Below are 14,014 nucleotides of genomic sequence, written 5' to 3' on the forward strand. Positions count from 1 at the left end.
TGCCTGTGTGCGGATCCCTCATATCTGGGCGCTGCTCTAATGTACGTGGTGTCCTTTGCTCTCCTTCCTGTTCATTTGCCTTTAATTGTACTGAGACCGGAAATGTGCACCCAGAGCCCAGGGAGCAAGATTCACCCTCCTTCATCTCTGCAGAGGCCTGTTCAATGCTGAGCATTATCACAACAAGCAGCGCTGCAGCTGCTCCTAAAAGCTTTAACCCTTTCTCCGTTGGAGCTTTTTGTGTTTTCCTTTGCAGACAGACCTAAAATGCCTGCATGGGGAGGCTTTGTAAATATTTTCATAGCTTGCGTCTCGGTTAAACATCCTCGTGAAAGTTATTTTTGTGTGATTATTAACACGCTGCCCTTCAGATGTTTGGCGTGGTTTTTTAACATTCTTATGCACAGATTTATTTTTTTATATCTTTTGCTTGAAATGTGATTTCTGTCCCTAGAGTGCGAGAGAAATTTAGGCCAAATGTACCCGTCCATATTTAACCCCTTCACGATGTGGCCAGTTTCCGTTTTTTTTAGTTCCCCCCCCCACCCCTTCTTCCAAGAGCCGAAACTTGTATATTTTACCATCCACTTGGACATATGAGGGATTATTTTTGCTGGGTTTCAAAGGAGCTCTCTAAGGACGGGTACAGTGGTCTTCAACAGAGCTGATGGGTGCACAGAATGACTGTCCCCCATGTCGGTGCCCTGTGAATGTCGCAGTCAGAGTTTGGCAACAGCATGTACATAATTAACAGTCGTGGGCTTTGCTCTGCCCGTGGCTGTTAGAAACAGGTCTTAGTTGTGTCTCACAACCGTTATCTGCTGCGTATGAGTTGGTCTCACCCATGAGCCCTGTCCATACACCCGCTACTAACATGCGTTGTACGTGTACAGCGAATGTAGGTAAGGGGTTAAGGGGAATCTGTTATCAGGTTTTTGCTACCCCATCTGAGAGGAGCATAGTATAGGGGAAGAGACCCTGATTCCAGTGAAATGCTGCAAAGATTACAGAATTTGCCATGGAGTCTCCCACACAAGCCTTGTCTAATGTGCCCGTTTCCTTATTGTCAGAGTTCACCTGTTCAGAATTGGTAGGGCACGGGATTGACGTGATGTGTATTTTTATGAGCCTTGGTAAGATCTCCACATTTTTCAGTGATAATTTTACTGGCCGTTAAGCCTAATAGTTGGCTTACACTGCTTGTTCTGAAGTGATCACTTTTCAGTAGTTATCATCACCACCACAGACAGGATTCCAATGAAAGTGATTTGTAGCCCAAACGACATCCACTATTCGCAATAAGGTACAGCTCACCACCTCCCCCTTTCCACTCAGATCACAGCTCATGCCTAGAACACTTTTGGAGGTCAAAAAGCACCCCTGTGTAACGACTCTAAATTTTAACAGCAGTTCAGTCAAGATGGCTGCCAAAATAATAATGTGTAGAAAGTAGAGTAAAACGTACAAGAAGAAAAGAAAAACAAATTAGAAAATAAAGAATATTTGCTTCCACTTATTAAAAAAAATAAATTAATAATAATAATACAGACGATATCCTTTTAAAAAGAAAATTAGGCCTAATCACTGCGCCAAGTAGCCTCTGCTTTACTTACAGATCGCTGATGTGAAAATAAATTGATGTCTGAGGTACATTTGCATTTTATTATTCAAAAGTAGCAGGAGCATTTCATACCCACAAAATAACAGGAAGGAACGCAATTGATCGGGACTGCAAAGTAAGCACACACAAAGGAGCATGCATTACACTAACAAAAGTATTGGGACACCGGCAGAAGCTTTTCTGACATCCCATGGGGAATCCATAGGCTTTAATATGGCGTTGGCCTCCATGTTACACCTATGGCAGCTTGCGCTCTTCTAGGAAGCCTTTCTACAAGATTTTGGAGAATATCTGTGGGACTTTTTAGCCATTCATCCAGAAGAGAAGTTGTGAGGTCAGACACTGATATTTGATGAGAGGGCCTGGCCTCACAATCTCAAAGGTGTTCATTGGGGTTGAGTTCAGGACTAGAGATGAGCGAACCTGAATTGGAAAGATCCGGGGTTCGTATGGTGTTGAACTCCGATCACAATCTTCTCCTGGAAGTCTGTTTTAAATGTTCGAACTTCCGAGGGAAGGGCGAGAGAATTTTCCAGCTCTGAAGTTCAAGTCCTCATACATTTCAGTGGCGTCCGGCTAAAGTTCTGGTACCTGATCCAAACTGTGTGTCCAAAGTCTGGTTTGGTGCCAGAACCCAAAATTCCACAGGTCCACTCATCTTTATCAGTTGTTCACACTAGACTTCCCCATCCATGCCTTTCTGGACCTTAATTTGTGCACTGAGTCGGTGTCGTGCTGCAACAGCAAAATTGGAAGCATCCACTTGTCCACAATGTCTTTGTATGCTGAAACATTTAATGTTTATTCATTATCCTCTAGTTTAAGTGTATGTGATAGCATTCTATTTTGGTAATAACACTTAAAGGGGACCAGTCAGCAGGATTGTGCCCATTGACCTACAGGCAGTGTCAGGTCGGCGCCTTTATACTGATTACCATGATACCTTGGTTGATACCACTGACCTGCCCCCTAGTTAACATAATGAATACCTAACATACTGAAGAAAAAAAAAACCTGGTGCCGGCCGTGGCCCCTGTGCTGCCGCATAACCACATTTTTAATGTGCAGTTACTACATGTCGTTGAACTTTTTCCTGAGGTGTGTAGCTAAAGAAAACAATTTGAAAATGGAGCCCGCCATGCCTGCGCAGTAGCAACTGTTGGTGTACATAGCTGTGATCGAATAGCTGCTATTGGGCAGGCGCTGGCGGTGCCATCTTTCTAGAGAAGACAAAAAAGTCCTCCTCTGCGGTAGCAGCTCTCGGCCATCGCCTCTATATAGGCTTGTATGCAGCTGCCCGATTTTGGTGCTGATGTTAACGCCACGAGAAGTTTAGAAGTCAAATCCGCAGTTATCGAGCAGTCGAGAATTGTTGACTTTTATGCACTATGCATCCCAGCAATCAGTGACAACATCCACACCTTCCTTTCTATCACTTTATCTGGTCTCGTGGCTTAATTGCTGTGGTTCCTAAACATTCCCAAGTTTCAATAACTCACAGGTGATTTTGGAATATTTTAAGTAATTTAATGACCTGACTGTATCCGCCATTGGTCATACGTATAACTGTGGACTACCATCCTGGCATATGTATACATTGCTCTATGTAGCAAGATGGCTTCTCGATATCAGCAGCTCACAAGGATATACCTCCAGCCATGCGCACAGCTTCTCTCCTCCCCCCGTGCACACCGACACTGCACACTATAGATCTACTCCACGCCAGCTTGACTCAATAGCTTTATCACGCTGCTTTTCCCCTCACATCTCTAATGTCTCTTAGTAATAAATAAGTGTCAGCATGCTTCCCGGGTAATAGTGAGACAGTCTGGCATGTATTAATAGTGGAGACAGACATATATAATTATAAGCTGTGAGACTGTCGGAAATGTCTCCTTGCTACCCCGTCTAGAAGGAGATAGGGCGCCTTAGTATTCTGTATCTCCCCCTCCACTGCCTATGACCACGGATGAACTTCACAGATCATATTTCTCCAGACAAATACCCCACTCATATTACACAATGCATGTTCAATGCCTCACTGTGTGGTGCTGAATAAGCCCTTAAATAATTAACTACTGTATTTACTGCTTGTTCCAGATGGCGAGTAGTGTATTGTTATATAGGGTGTATAATATAGTTATATTGATAGTTTTTACATAAATTGCTGTTTTCTGTTATCATGGGCAATTACAGCCAGGAGTCCCATGTCTACCACAAGTCTATAAATCAAAGTCTTCCACTTAAAACGAAGAATTTACCCTTCAGGGCCTAAACACATGCACAGTTAAAAGCATCTGCCACTGTAGTAATTGTGCTTTATCCACAACTCCAGGAACTCATGTTGAGGGAACCTGTCACATCGAACAAGCCGTCTGATTTATGGCCACAGATAATACAGTAACAGCTTAGGCTACTTTCACACTAGCGTTTTCTGCAATCCGTCACAATGCGTCGTTTTGCAGAAAAAACGCATCCTGCAAAAGTGCTTGCAGGATGCGTTTTTTCCCCATAGACTTTGCATTGACGACGCATTTGCGACGGATTGCCACACGTCGCATCCGTCGAGCGACGGATGCGTCGTGCTTTTGCGGACCGTCGGGAGAAAAAAACGCTACATGTAACGTTTTTTTCTCCTGACGGACCGCTTTTTCCGACCGCGCATGCGCGGCCGGAACTCCGCCCCCACCTCCCCGCACCTTACAATGGGGCAGCGGATGCGCCGGAAAAATGCATCCGCTGCACCCATTGTGCAATGCAGCAAACGCTAGCGTCGGAATCTCTCCCCGACGCATTGCGACGGAGAGATTCCGACGCTAGTGTGAAAGAAGCCTAAGAATATTGATATGCTGCTCTGTGGCGCGCTTTCCAATTTAACTTGTAATGTTTCATTTCTAACAGAGGCTCGTTCTGAACGTAGGAGTCCAGCAGGCGGTTACGAGTGAGCAGTCCAGTGGGAGGTTCTACAAACTGTGTGATCGCAATCTGTATGCTCCCTTAATACAAGAATCTAAGGGCTAATGCTACTCTTTGTGGAGAGTTATATGCCTGATGTGCCAGTGTAAAGAGACTTATAAGCCATACAATGCTCTTCTGGGAAATTTAAATATGCAAATGAGAAATGTTACCTCTTAGTCAGATGCCAAATCAGATCTCATACTTTGCACTGACGAGGGGCAACACCCCAAAACACGGTGTCTGCAATGTGTGACTCTGGTTTGGTTTGTATCATAAGTCATATGGCAAGGCTCATTAAAGGGTTCCTATTGACTTGTAGGGTTGCTACTTCCAATAGGTGGCACTAGAATTGAAGCCCTCTTGCTCTCTGAAGAGGAAATTTGAATATTTAATTTCCCAGTGGTGCATTGTATGGCTTATAAGCCTCCCTACAATGGCATGCCAGGCATCTCAACCTCCTCAAGGAGAAACATTACCCTTTAGATCCCAGTAAGAAGCCTCTCATACAGACAATTCAGATCTCATACTTTGTACTGATGAGGGGCAAAACCCCAAAACATGTCTGCAAATTGAGATTCTGGTTTGGCTTTTATCCTAAGTCATATGGCAAGGCTTGTTAAAAGGTCGATAATGACTTTTAGGATTGCTACTTCCAATAGTAAGTACTCTTTCTCTGCAGAGAGACAATTTACACCCTTAAGACAATGAAGCACCAGACTCTAAAGCCCTGATTGAGCAGGAATAAATACTGCAGGAATTACACATTATACTGACTCTTTTCCCTCCATACTACCGTATATCTCATTCCGCTCCTCTCTTCCTGCTCTGTAACCTGCTGCCCTGAGATCGGGCTGCATGTTCACTCTGACAGGTTCCCCTTACATATTGTTAGCATTGAGATTCAATAATGCATTCCATGTGGTATTGTTTTAGATAACGTGTAATAATAATCTGCAGTCGTGGTGATTTCTGTGTCTGTGGATTTGTAACTGGCTTTTATCTGAATACATAGTAGCCACACTTTCAATTTTTTTTTTCAGATTTCCAAGGTGAACGGAATAACCCGGTTATCATCGGGTTCTAATGCAGCCGGTGCCAAAAAAACTAGAGAAGCAAGACCTTCACCGTCCAAAACTGTGAAGTATACTGCAACGGTGACCAAGGGAACTGTCACATACACCAAAGCCAAGAAAGAACTGGATAAGGCAACCAAACTGAATCACAGCAAAACCAGTTCATCTGCTCACCACACAATCTCAGGGACCACAGAAAGCAGCAATGCAAAAACTCGTAAACAGGTGCTATCTCTTTCCACATCCAAGCCCAACTGTGCCACTGGTATTAGCTGTGTCAAGGTGAATGGCAAGTTGAACAAAAAGACTTGCACTAGGGAAGTGGGGCGGCAGCTAAGGGAAGGACTGCGCAACTCAAAAAGACGTTTGGAAGAGGCAAACCACCCCAACAAGGCGCAGCCTTTGGTTAAAAAAATTAAAGTATCCGCCAGCTTGCCAGAGGTTAGAAGCAAAAGGCTAGCAACGGAGAAACAGGTGCTTAATGGACACATAAAGAAAGATGTGCCAGAGAAGATGCTGGAGAGAAACAGGCCAAAGCGGGCCTCAGCAGCCAAGAGCACACTAACTACACAAACCCGCAGTAAGACGGAAGATGCTGGCTGTGAAAATCGCTCTACCTCGCAGACCGATTCCTCGCACAAATCTGTGGACTCAACAAATCCTGAAAAAATTGCTGGGAGGGCCAGGTGCGTAGCCATGTGTGAGATTCCTGTCCTCCGACCTTCTGCCAAGGAGTTTCATGACCCTTTGATCTATATTGAGTCCATCCGATCCCGAGTGGAGAAGTATGGCATGTGCACCGTGATCCCACCACCTGACTGGAGACCAGAGTGCAAGCTGAATGAGGAGATGCGCTTTGTGACGCAGAACCAACACATCCACAAGCTTGGCCGACGCTGGGGCCCCAATGTGCAGCGGCTGGCCTGCATCAAGAAACACCTCAAATCTCAGGGCATCTGCATGGATGAGCTTCCCCTTATAGGTGAGGGCATAAAACAGACCAAGCGGCATGTGGCGGATTTCTCAGTTCTGCTTCACAATTGTTTATTTTTTCCCTAAAGCGAAGGCACAGGGTATGCTGAATAACCTGTGACACAAAGCTGTATATCTTCTGTGTCTATTAATATCTTCCTTTTGTTCGATGTAGGCGGCTTCTGCATTGTTTTTTTGTACAAACTAGGAATTTTGGGGACTTTTTCCTTCTCTGGTGGCGTATTCTGGTGTAGTTCCTCTGTAGTAGTCATAAAACGTCTATATGTTCTCTGTAGGCAACCTACGCTTCTGATACCAGCGCACATGATTTCATGTGGTTATTTTCTTCATGTTTATCTACATGATCTTTAATTAAGTTCTTCAATGAAGCAGCAAGCCCAAGAAATTTCATGTGATAAATCCGAAGTCCTGGAGGAATGTCAATCACAGCTCCGCTCTGCCTTTCTTGCTTTTTTTCCATTACCCCTCGCTCCACTTTATGCTCCATCAGGGATTTCTTTTGTAATAGTTTCCAAATTTTATGTCTTCAGATTATTTTAAGTGTGTGTCTAAGAGGCTGTGTGCCTTTAGTATGCCATCTCAGAGGCTGTGTGCTTTTAGTGTGCCATCTCAGAGACTGTGCTTTTAGTTTACCGTCTCAGGGGCTGTGTTTTAGTGTGCCGTCTCAGAGGCTGTGTGCTTTTAGTGTGCCTTCTCAGAGGCTGTGTGCTTTTAGTGTGCCTTCTCAGAGGCGGTGTGCTTTTAGTGTGCCTTCTCATAGGCTGTGTGCTTTTAGTGTGCCTTCTCAGAGGCTGTGTGCTTTTTGTGTGCCTTCTCATAGGCTGTGTGCTTTTAGTGTGTGTCTAAGAGGCTGTGTGCTTTTAGTGTGCCTTCTCAGAGGCGGTGTGCTTTTAGTGTGCCTTCTCAGAGGCTGTGTGCTTTTAGTGTGCCTTCTCAGAGGCGGTGTGCTTTTAGTGTGCCTTCTCATAGGCTGTGTGCTTTTTGTGTGCCTTCTCAGAGGCGGTGTGCTTTTAGTGTGCCTTCTCATAGGCTGTGTGCTTTTTGTGTGCCTTCTCAGGGGCTGTGTGCTTTTAGTGTGCCATCTCAGAGGCTGTGTGCTTTTAGTGTGCCATCTCAGAGACTGTGCTTTTAGTTTACCGTCTCAGAGGCTGTGTTTTTAGTGTGCCGTCTCAGAGGCTGTGTGCTTTTAGTGTGCTGTCTAAGAGGCTGTGTGCTTTTAGTGTGCCTTCTCAGAGGCTGTGTGCTTTTTGTGTGCCTTCTCAGGGGCTGTGTGCTTTTAGTGTGCCTTCTCAGAGGCTGTGTGCTTTTTGTGTGCCTTCTCAGAGGCTGTGTGCTTTTTGTGTGCCTTCTCAGGGGCTGTGTGCTTTTAGTGTGCCGTCTGAGAGGCTGCGTGCTTTTAGTGTGCCTTCTCAGATGCTGTGTGCTTTTTGTGTGCCTTCTCATAGGCTGTGTGCTTTTAGTGTGCCTTCTCAGGGGCTGTGTGCTTTTAGTGTGCCTTCTCAGGGGCTGTGTGCTTTTAATCTGCCGTCTCAGGGGCTGTGTGCTTTTAGTGTGCCTTCTTATAGGCTGTGTGCTTTTAGTGTGCCTTCTCAGAGGCTGTGTGCTTTTTGTGTGCCTTCTCAGGGGCTGCGTGCTTTTAGTGTGCCATCTGAGGCTGTGTGCTTTTAGTGTGCCATCTCAGAGGCTGCGTGCTTTTAGTGTGCCGTCTCAGAGGCTGCGTGCTTTTAGTGTGCCATTTCAGAGGCTGTGTTTTTAGTGTGCCGCCTGAGAGGCTGTGTGCTTTTAGTGTGCCGTCTCATCCTTCATGAGTAAGGACATGCCTGCTTTTGAAGCGTTCTGTTGGTGCCCAGGTTTCACCATTTTGTTTGTGCCCATGCTCTGTACCGTTTGCATTTTTATATTTTGTGATTGCTTGGTCAGCACCCGCAGCCATTTACGGTATATCCATTTGCTTTAATGCCAATATGCGCCATATTTTCTTAGCTAGATCTGCTTTTTGTGTTCTTTTTTTACTCATGCATATTTGACTCCAATCATTTCAGATTTTAGACATTCCTTATTCTTGCCTTTGGAAACCTTTTAAAAAAATTTTTTAGAACATTTTGAGAAAATTACAAAGGAACTACAAGTTAACTTGTCCATATCAACTTCAACAAGTCTGGGACCAGCTCAAAGACTTTTTTTTTTTATCCTGTTTATCTTCAAATCTTTTCGTGACACTTGTCTTAGCAAAGTCTATGTTTGATTGACAGAGGGGGCAATGTACCAAGATGATTTATACATTTATATATAGCTAATTACTTTTGCTGGTAACATCAATCCTTTGTTTGGTAATATGTCAAAAAAGGAATCAATGAAATTGTTGCCAGCTGGCTGGGGTGTTTTCTTTTGAATGAAGTGCCCCATATAAAAGGCCATGTTGAATCTCCTTTAGGGCTTGTTTCCATTTGCGAGAAACACGTCCGTGTCTCGCATGTGAAAACCAAGCTCTAGCGCCGGCACTCCAGAGCGGAGCGTGCGGCCGCATGGCAACACATGGAGCCGCACGCTCCGCTCCTAAGTGCTGGCGCCAGAGCTTGGTTTTCACATGCGAGACACGGAGGTGTTTCTCACAAATGGAAACAAGCCCTAATGGTATGTGGTTTTGTAACTCAAGACCTAAATGGTCAATGTTTTTCACACGCCATGCCCTTTGCATTGTTCCTGAGCTAATTCCCCACTATTGCAGTTCCTTTGAGGAGTCCTTCACCGGATTCCACCATCCAATAGGCTGGGCTACTTTTCTCCATGAGCCCCCATAACATAGTGCCCTTACTGTGAGCACCCACACTTTATTTGGTGACTACTTTGTTTCCTTTCTGTTTTGATGTCTATTTAATGGTGGACAGAGCTGTAATTGTAGTCTTTTGCTTCATGTTGGTACACTGCCCCCCTCATCTTATTGTTTTTATTTACATTTTTGGAGGGGAAAAAAATAAGATATGTCATATAAGGTTAAAACCTTGAGACCTGGTTCAATCCACAATCCATGTTGGTGCCTTAATAAGCGTTGGGCTGGATATAAGGCCCAGTGGTTGACGATTTCCGTTTTCCCTTGCCTGATCGGACAGTCAAATTCGATCTTGTGACGTTGACGTTCAACCTAATAGAAAACATGTAAATGTCATGTCTCGCTGAAATCTGCTTTTGCACGAATTGATGATAAAATTGATCCCCACCTGTGTGCTTATTAAGGCACTAGGATTGAATCATTTTCTCACAAATGCACGTGTCCGTCAGCACAGACACTGGGTGTGGAACTGTCCTCTATCCTTCTTGCGAAGAATCGGCATGTTCTAAAAGTACATCGTCAAGCAAAGCTCAGAATATGCAACAAAGAATGTAAAGAAGATGCAACCTAATTATTCTGAATATTTCCATCAATTTATGCAGCTCTCTAGTAGAAGATTAATGGAAGACATTGTGATTTTGATTTCCTAAATTTGCCTAATTGGCATTTAGAATTTCATGCCTAATGTCCTAAATTCTTAATTGCTGATATTTAAAGGGAGTCTGTCACCCCCAAAATGCCACTTAAACCACTTATACCAGTGTGTCACGGGCTTCACCACCAAGAATTATAACTGTAGTATAGCTTTTAGTGGTTTTGTTGGGATATGTATGTATGTATGTATGAGAACATATAAAGGACAAAATGCACATGAAGAACCAAATAAATAATAAAATTGTTTGACAAAATATTAAAACAGTGATTAAAAATATCCAGAACAAAAAAAGGGTGAACAGGCAATGAAGCACACCAAAAAAGTGGAACCACATGTCTGAGGCACAAACCTAATAAACAGACTCCTCAATAAGCCATAGACTATTCACATAATAACTAGTAAGACATGCAATGGAACATAATGAGACCAAAATCCAAGCTGTAAAAGAGAGGGAGCCTGAAAGCAGAGTAATGATAATGGTTTTACTTCAGACTTTCGGTGCCACAGCCTCTACGTGCGTTTCGGCCTTGTGCCTGCCTTCTTCCGGGGGAGTGTAATATATAGCGTGTATTTAACACACACACTTGAAAGTGTTTGCCCCCCCCACTTTTGATGTTCTATTCTTTTATATGTTTGTCACACTTAAATGTAAATATTAGGTAAAGATGACACAAGTATACACAACATTATTTTTAAATAAATGTCTTTATTATTATCAGTCCACAAAGTATTGTCCCAAAAGTCTTGGGGATCATCAAGATGTTTTGTGGTAAAACTTGAGACGAGCTTTTATATTCTTTTTGCTCAGCAGTGATTTTAGTCTTGGAACTCTGCCGTGGGGGCCATTTTTGCACAGTTCCTTTGTTATGGTGAAGTCTTGAACACTGACCTTAACTGAGGCAAATGAGGCCTGCAGTTCTTTGGATGTTGTTGTGGGGTCTTTTGTGACCTCTTGGATGAGTAGTCACTGCACTCTTAGGGTAATTTTGGTCAGCCGGCCACTATTCCATGTTTTTGCCATTTGTGGATAATGCTTCTCACTGTGGTTTGCTGGAGTCCCAAAGATTTAGAAATGGCTTTAGAACCTTTTCCAGACTGATAGATTTCAATTACTTTTCTTCTCCTTTGTTCCAGAATTTCTTTGGATTACGGCATATCTAGCTTTTGAGGATTTTTTGGTCTACTTCACTTTGTCAGGCAGGTCCTATTTAAGTGATTTCTTGATTGAGAACAGGTGTGGCAGTATCCATGCAGAACTACTGTCTTGAGTTCAAGAAGTGCTCAATCGAGATGACAGTGCTCAAGATGCAAGTTGATTGGGCATAATGGTGCACTGAACCCCATGCCACGCCAGTGGTTCACCAAAGCTCCCTCCATACAAAATACATATATGTGTGTGTATGTATGTATGTGTGTGTATATATATATATATATATATATATATATATATATATATATATATATATATATATATATATATATATATATATATATATATATATATATATATATATATATATTATAATTTTATTTTTATTTTTTTTAATACAACTAAGCTACTGAAATCTATACTAGAGATATGATTTTATTTAGGCTAAATCACCTACATACCATAACAACTTATTTCAATTTTTGGGATGACATACTCCCTTTAAGGGATTTTCAAAAGTATGAAGTTTACTGTGTCTACTTTTCTCTATGCTCACACCATCATGCATATATCTATGAGATATATATTCAGGGTTGTCACAAGTTTTTTGCTTTGGGTATGACTTAAGAAAGTAAAGTGTAGTGAGCAGAGGGTGGGTGGGATACACACATATATTGTTTTAAAGAAAATCTGTCACCCGGTTTTTGCTATGAAATCTGAGAGCAGCATGATGTCGAGACAGAGACCCTGATTCCAACTATGTATCCTTTACTAGGCTGCTTGCTGGGATTTTGATCAAATCCCTGTTTTATCTGCCTCAGCTCTAGTTTTCTGAATGCTGAGCTCCGTATAACCCCGCTCACACCACTGACGGCTTTCTGTGTGCACTGTACAGAGTGCCGCAAATAAGTGGTGTGGGCGGGCTTATACAGAGCAGATAGACTACATGGCACGAGACAACTGGTCCTCTAGTGATTATCTCCTGATGATAAAACACTGATTTTGTTGAAACTACAAACAATCAGTTCAGTAAGTGACACCTCACTTCAGTCAGGGTCTCTAACCCTACATCACTCTTTTTTTAGATTAGATGGCAAAAACCTACCGACAGATTCCCTTTTAAGCACATCAAAACAGAATTATGTGGTGGAATACAGGATCCAAAACTCTGTTGCTAAACTGCAGCCCAGGTCCTCCATTGTAAATAGCTGGGTCCAGGGATTGTATTCCTGTGGCTTTCCCTCACTTGTGACAACCCTCTGCACCTTTGTGGAGTTCCACTTGAAACCACAAGTATTTTAAACCTATTAAAAACTGATCTCTCTCTGTTTCTTTGTGGCGATATGCCGACCAGGCATTCAAGAATCCTTCGCAGCGCTCTGCCCTGAAAGAAGACCGGGCCGCCGGAGCCCTCGTGAACCATTGCTTTAAGGATTCATCTGTAATATTAGATCTCTGTAATACATCACCACCATGCTGATGCACAGACAGACGGGGTTATGTATTCGTCTTTATCTTGCTGATCTTTCAGAAGAGAAGCAAGATCAGTCAAATCTCGAGTGTGTCCTGCGCAGTGTATCTTGATCTCCGCTGCCTAATGGTGTGGAGAACATACCAGCAAGCACCTCTGAGACTAGGCCCGTGGTCAAGGTACCGCTCACTTCTAATGTTAGTCAAGACCTTTGTGGACGTGGTAAGTTGGACTATTTGAGCCAGAACCTCTGGTAAGGAAATGTAAGCCAACCTTTTCCTTTATGTGCATCATAGATCCTTTTCCCGCCATGTTTCCACCTTTCTTTTCATTATCTGAACCGTTGGCCATTCTTGTGCCTACTGACTATTACGTTGGACGTTGCTCCAGACATAACTATTCATATATTGCCGCAACCTTTAATATTTTGTCAGTGTAGAGAATAGGATTGAGATGACCCACGTGTATTATTTCTGTTCTTTGATCGTCTATGGCCCACTTAGCTGGCACTGCCTACCGTTCCTTCTAATGAGATTGGAAATGTCACTTCTGGGGTTTCACCTGAAGGTATTGTCCTGGATTAGAAGAATGTGGCTACTTTCCTCCAAAAACAGGCTCACACGTGTCTGGTAGCACAACCTTGCTTTATTCACTCTAGTGGAGCCAAGTTGTCATACTGGACACAACCTCAAGACCAGTGTAATTCTATTTTTCAAAGAGGGCAGCCATGTTTTTCTAATCTTGGATATCTCTGTTATCTTTGGGAGAAGACTAAAAACTGAGAATTCCATAACCTGTATTGACCCTTTGAAAACCGCCTCTGCCAACTGCAATACTTGCCAAAATGAAGCAGACTGTAGACTGAGCTGAGCTTGACACCTATTGCTGATGGTTGTCTAATACTATGAAGTCTTGGACTTCATTCAAGAATCCAAAGAGATGATGGGATACTTAGCCAAGCTCCGCTTTAATTCGTTGGACACCTAGAAGTTAGCAAGTGTTGTACATTTTTGTGACGTCTTGACCTCCCATCAAGAAGCCAATGATGTGTTTTTAACCCTGCTGTTCTGTTGGTCAAAAATGACCGACTTTGAACTTCAATATTCTTTAAAATATTCAAGATGCGGCTCTGAAACCCGTGGCCGACCGACCCATCCTCATTTAAGTCAATCAACCACAAGTTTCAGAACCGCATCTTGAACACCCCAAAAAATACCAAAGTTCAAAATAGGTCTCCCCAGACCGAACAGAACAGCAGGGTTA

The 14,014-nt window shown here is 43.1% G+C and overlaps 1 protein-coding gene across 1 annotated transcript in view; it reads left to right on the forward strand.

Moving 5' to 3' along the window:
• Positions 1-14,014, forward strand: part of JARID2 (jumonji and AT-rich interaction domain containing 2) — a 187,693-nt gene that overhangs the window by 148,568 nt on the left and 25,111 nt on the right. The window contains exon 7 of the mRNA XM_069730820.1: positions 5,620-6,634. Coding sequence (XP_069586921.1) covers positions 5,620-6,634 — 1,015 coding nt within the window. The remainder of the gene's footprint in view (positions 1-5,619; positions 6,635-14,014) is intronic.

The sequence above is a fragment of the Ranitomeya imitator genome, chromosome 6 (genome assembly GCF_032444005.1).
Source record: "Ranitomeya imitator isolate aRanImi1 chromosome 6, aRanImi1.pri, whole genome shotgun sequence".
Taxonomy (NCBI): Eukaryota; Metazoa; Chordata; class Amphibia; order Anura; family Dendrobatidae; genus Ranitomeya; species Ranitomeya imitator.